The 6,000-nt window shown below is 50.6% G+C and overlaps 1 protein-coding gene across 2 annotated transcripts in view; it reads left to right on the top strand.

Moving 5' to 3' along the window:
* Positions 1-6,000, top strand: part of ATL1 (atlastin GTPase 1) — a 101,121-nt gene that overhangs the window by 56,578 nt on the left and 38,543 nt on the right. For both annotated transcript variants that reach the window (XM_060262281.1, XM_060262280.1), the window contains exon 5: positions 2,794-2,844. In XM_060262281.1, the coding sequence (XP_060118264.1) occupies positions 2,794-2,844 (51 nt within the window). The remainder of the gene's footprint in view (positions 1-2,793; positions 2,845-6,000) is intronic.

Below are 6,000 nucleotides of genomic sequence, written 5' to 3'. Positions count from 1 at the left end.
AGCCAGTTTGGTGTAGTGGTTAAGTGTGCGGACTCTTATGTGGGAGAACCGGGTTTGATTCCCCACTCCTCCACTTGCACCTGCTAGCATGGCCTTGGGTCAGCCATACCTCTGGCAGAGGTTGTCCTTGAAAGGGCAGCTGCTGTGAGAGCCCTCTCAGCCCCACCCACCTCACAGGGTGTCTGTTGTGGGGGAGGAAGGGAAAGGAGATTGTAGGCCGCTCTGAGCCTCTGTCCTTGAAAGGGCAGCTGCTGTGAGAGCCCTCTCCAGCCCCACCCACCTCACAGGGTGTCTGTTGTTGGGGAGGAAGGGAAAAGAGATTATGAGCCGCTCTGAGACTCTTTGGAGTGGAGGGCAGGATATAAATCCAATATCTTCTTCTTGTTTACACCAGTTTTCCCATGTTCCACACAGCTGCAAGGAGCTATTTCTGGGGGGTGGGGGAAGGCAGAGTCCAAATGAACTCAAGATGGCTTCCACCTCCCCCTGACTCCAGCACTTTTCTTGGGCAAAACCTGAGCTGGTGTGGTGAGGGGAGGAAGGAGTTATTTCTCTGATTTTGCTGCTCCACATGAAGTAGATACACAGGGCTTTTTTTGTAGCTAGAACTCCTTTGCATATTAAGCCACACCGCCCGATGTAGCCAATCCCCCAAGAGCTTACAGGGCTTTTAGTACAGGGCCTACGGAAGCTCCAGGAGGATTGGCTGCATCAGGAGCAGGGTTGCCAAGTCCAATTCAAGAACTATCTGGGGACTTTGGGGGTGGAGCCAGGAGACATTGGGGCGGAGCCAGGAACAAGGGTGTGACAAGCATAGCTGAACTCCAAGGGAGTGCTGGCCATCACATTTAAAGGGACAGCACGCCTTTTTAAATGTCTTTCTTCCACAGGAAATAATGAGGGATAGGGGTACCTCCTTTTGGGGCTCATAGTATTGGACTCCCTGGTGGTCCAATCGTTTTGAAACTTGGGGGGTACTTTGGGGAGAGGCACTAGATACTATACTGAAAATTTTTACCTCTACATCACAAAACAGCTCCCCCAGAGCCCCCGATACCTCCAGATCAATTCCCCATTATACCCTATGAGATTTGATCTCCACATAGGGAATAATGAAGTACTCAGCAGACGTTTCCCCCACACACACCCCCACACCCCATTTCTGGCCACTCTGAAGCGAAGGATTGGCCTCTCTACTCACGAGTTGCTGCCAACTTCTTCAAAGTAACACAGACACACCATCCCAAGAGGAAGCCTTTCAATCGGAGACTGACGCCTCCGGAGGTGGAAAGGCACATGATCCTCTGGGGGCGTGGCTTCCCCCTGCTGGCCAGCTGACTGGGGGCGGGAAGCAGCCTGGGAAAGCGGAAGAACCCCCGCTGGGGCCTGGGGATTGGCAAGCCTAGTCAGGAGCGTGTGGCCTAATATGCAAAGGAGTTCCTGCTACAAAAAAACACCCCTGTAGATAACAGCAATGGCATGCCTGGGTTTGGGTCCCAACTGGATAGCGAACGTGCCAAGATGAATCCTGACCTTGCTAGATGTTGTTTTTTTTTGTGTTGAAAGTTGTGAATCCCGGCTATGTATCTTCTGAAAAGCCCGAGGGGGTCTGCCTGCAGGAAAACACTTTTGGCCCAGGCAGCTGGAGGTGACGCAGGGTTTTTATTCTCGTAGAATTTGGACGAGGGGGTGGGAAACCTGCTTGACCTCAGATCCAGGGAGATCAGCCAGGATGCAAGGACAAAAAAAGCCTTTGCCCTGAATCATCCTGGGAAAAACCGAGCAGTAGGTTCAGAATGGACAAGGAGGGGCCCTTTCATGCTGTTGGCGGAATTCAATGCCGCAGGATAGGGTCGTGGTTTCTAATAAAAAGGTTGTGGTTCTCCGACTGTGGTCTGGAACCGGAAGCCAAATGTGGGCCACGACTCCCTAACTGGTGGGTCATGGGGACAGGAGAAAATGGGAGGAACACGAGGAACTGGGAGAGGCTATTTTGGACTTATTTTTAAAAAGCAGACTTGTCATGTTTCCAAGAGCATGAGAAGAGCCTTGCTGGATCAGACCAGTGAGGATCCATCTAGTCCAGCCTCCTGTCTCACTCAGTGGCCAACCAGTTCCTCTGGAGGGCCAACAACAGGGCAGAGAGGCTGAGGCCTTCCCTTGAGAAGAGCATGAGAAGAGTCTTGCTGGATCAGACCAGTGAGGGTCCATCTAGTCCAGCCTCCTGTCTCACACAGTGGCCAACCAGTTCCTCTGGAGGGCCAACAACAGGGCAGAGAGGACGAGGCCTTCATAAGAACATCAGAAGAGTCCTGCTGGGTCAGACCAGGGAGGGTCCATCCAGTCCAGCCTCCTCACACAGTGGCCAGCCAGTTCCTCTGGAGGGCCAACAACAGGGCAGAGAGACGGAGGCCTTCATAAGAACATCAGAAGAGCCCTGCTGGATCAGACCAGTGAGGGTCCATCTGGCCCAGCCTCCTGTCTCACACAGTGGCCAACCAGTTCCTCTGGAGAGCCAGTTACTTGGCAGAGAGGCCGAGGCCTTCATAAGAACCTCAGAAGAGCCCTGCTGGATAAGACCAGGGATGGTCCATCTAGCCCAGCCTCCTGTCTCACACAGTGGCTAATCAGTTCCTCTGGAGGGCCAACAACAGAGCATAGAGGCTGAAGCCTTCCCCTATTATTTCCACTGGTGCTTGTATTTCAAAGGTTTGCTGCCATAATAGTCACTTCAGCATAAGCGCACTGATTTGTATCTAAATATGTTTTCTTCCTTTTTGTTTTTGACTTCAGGTGTACAACTTGTCACAGAATGTACAAGAAGATGATCTCCAGCATCTGCAGGTGAGGCTCCCCTCTTCCTCTTGCCACCTGGCTTTGCGTGAGTGCCACAAGAGAAGGGCTGTGGCTCAGCGGAAGAGGTTCTGCTTGGCATGCAGAAGGTCCCAGGTTCAATCCCCGGCATCTCCAGTTAGAAAGGACCAGGCAAGAGTTGATGGGAAAGACCTCAGCCTGAGACCCTGGAGAGTCATGAAGTGGGGCTGTAGCTCAGTGGCAGAGCATCTGCCTGGCATGCAGAAGGTCCCAGGTTCAATCCCCGGCATCTCCAGTTAGAAAGGACCAGGCAGGAGGTGATGGGAAAGACCTTGACCTGAGACCCTGGAGAGTCATGAAGTGGGGCTATAGCTCAGTGGCTGAGCATCTGCTTGGCATGTAGAAGGTTCCAGGTTCAATCCCCGGCATCTCCAGTTAGAAAGGACCAGGTAGGAGTTGATGGGAAAGACCTCAGCCTGAGACCCTGGAGAGTCATGAAGTTGGGCTGTAGCTCAGTGGCTGAGCATCTGGTTGGCATGCAGAACGTCCCAGGTTCAATCCCCGGCATCTGCAGTTAGAAAGGACCAGGCAAGAGGTGATGGGAAAGACCTCTGCCTGAGACCCTGGAGAGTCATGAAGTGGGCTGTGGCTCAGTGGCTGAGCATCTGGTTGGCATGCAGAACGTCCCAGGTTCAATCCCTGGCATCTCCAGTTAGAAAGGACCAGGCAAGAGGTGATGGGAAAGACCTCTGCCTGAGACCCTGGAGAGTCATGAAGTGGGCTGTGGCTCAGTGGCTGAGCATCTGCTTGGCATGTAGAAGGTCTCAGGTTCAATCCCTGGCATCTCCAGTTAGAAAGGACCAGGCAAGAGGTGATGGGAAAGACCTTAACCTGAGACCCTGGAGAGTCATGAATTTGGGCTATAGCTCAGTGGCTGAGCATCTGCCTGGCATGCAGAAGGCCCCAGGTTCAGTCCCCGGCATCTCCAGCTAAAAAGCCCAGACAGCAGGTGATGGGAAAGAGGATCAGTGCCTGAGACCCCTCAAAGCTGCTGCCAGCCTGAGTAGGCAATACTGACCCTGATGGACCAAAGGGCTGATTCAGTATAAGGAACATAGGAAAAGCCTGAAATATGGCTGTGACTTCCACTGTCTGCGACACTTTAAAAGGTAAACTGCTGGACAAGTGTTGTAGCCAACGCCTGAGGAAGTTGCAAGGATGAACCTATGTGCCACCTCTCCAGAGACCAGCTTATTTATTTAAAATATTTATACGCTGCCTTTTGGACATACGCTCAAAGGAGATTGGCCTGCAGGGAAAGGTGGGAATCTCTCCTCTTTCCCCACCTCAGCCCAGATTGTTTCCATTGACATCTTTAGGCTTTAGAAAGCACAAGCTAGGGAGTTGTATGTGGAGGAGAATCTTCATGTGCTTGGTTAAAACACTGGAGTAGGCTCTGGAAGGGTCAAATACTCGCTCTGCTGTGAAGTTAAATTAAATAAAAAGAGTTTCCAGCTCAACATTAGGAACAACTTCCTGACCGTTAGAGCGGTTCCTCAGTGGAACACGCTTCCTCGGGAGATGGTGGACCTCCTTCCTTGGAGGTTCCGAAACAGGGCTTAGATGGCCATCTGACAGCAATGAAGAGCCTGTGAATTTGGGGTAGGTATTTTTGGGTTTCCTGCATGGTGCAGGGGGTTAGACTAGATGACCTGGAGGTCCCTGCCAACTCTAGGATTCTTCAGGAGGTGGTGGGCTCTCCTTCCTTGGAGGTTTTTAAACAGAGGCTAGGTGGCCATCTGACAGCAATGAAAATCCTGTGAATTTAGGGGGAAGTGTTTGTGAGTTTCCTGCATTGTGCAGAGGGTTGGACTAGATGGCCCTGGAGGTCCCTTCCAAATCTATGATTCTTCGGTAGGTGGTGGGCTCTCCTACCTTGGAGGTTTTGAAACAGAGGCTAGGTGGCCATCTGACAGCGATGAAGATCCTGTCAATTTAGGGGGAGGTATTTGTGAGTTTCCTGCATTGTGGAGGGGGTTGGACTAGATGACCCTGGAGGTCCCTTCCAACTCTATGATTCTAAGTTCACTGGGTAACATTTGGGCAATGGCCATCTCAAACTAGCCTTTCTCACAGGGTGTTGCTTGGATAAAATGGAAGGCAGGACAGCTGTGTTCCCAGCCCCAAACTTTTTGGAGGAAAAACTGATTGCAGATGAACCTGCCTATTTACTCCGGCCATCTTTGGTCGCCCCTGTCGTCTTAAGCTAGACGGGTGGCAACCCGAGAATGGGCCTTCTCTGTCGTGGCCCCAAAACTCTGGAACCCCATTCCCAAGGAAATTTATCTGTCTTCCCTCTATTGGTGACGTCCACCAGTCTATACCCCCATTAATGTTTACTGGCCCTCCTTTCGTTGTCTGTCGATCTGTTTTTAACGGAATTATTTTATGATTTTTTTAAGAAATGTATTTTTTAATTACTCAAATATTTTATTTTTTTATATTCATTGCCTTGGGACTCCCAATGGCATGGAAAGGCAGCATCAAAATGTTTTTTTTTTAATTTTAATAATAATAGTAAAAATAATAAATAGCGACTTCTCGGTTGAGGAGAAAAGAGTTACTGGAAAAGACAATTGTGCAAGGAAAAGTGGAAGGAAGCAGGAAAAGAGGAAGGGTTAGGAACGGATAAAAAGAGGCACTTCTTCACCCAAAGGGTGATTAACACGTGGAATTCACTGCCACAGGAGGTGGTGGCAGCGACAAGCATAGCCAGCTTCAAGAGGGGATTGGATAAAAATATGGAGCAGAGGTCCATCAGTGGCTATTAGCCACAGTATATTATAGGAACTGTCTAGGACAGTGATGCTCTGTCTTCTTGGTGCTTGGGAGGGGCAACAGTATAAGGACTTCTAGTGTCCTGGCCCCACTGGTGGACCTCCTGATGGTATCTGGGTTTTTTTGGCCACTGTGTGACACAGAGTGTTGGACTGGATGGGTCATTGGCCTGATCCAACATGGCTTCTCTTATGTTCTTATGTGACACAGAGTGTTGGACTGGATGGGTCATTGGCCTGATCCAACATGGCTTCTCTTATGTTCTTATGTGACACAGAGTGTTGGACTGGATGGGCCATTGGCCTGATCCAACATGGCTTCTCTTATGTTCTTATGTGACACAGAGTG

Source organism: Heteronotia binoei, chromosome 21 (genome assembly GCF_032191835.1).
Source record: "Heteronotia binoei isolate CCM8104 ecotype False Entrance Well chromosome 21, APGP_CSIRO_Hbin_v1, whole genome shotgun sequence".
Lineage (NCBI taxonomy): Eukaryota > Metazoa > Chordata > Lepidosauria > Squamata > Gekkonidae > Heteronotia > Heteronotia binoei.
This window is presented reverse-complemented; position numbering and strand designations above follow the sequence as displayed.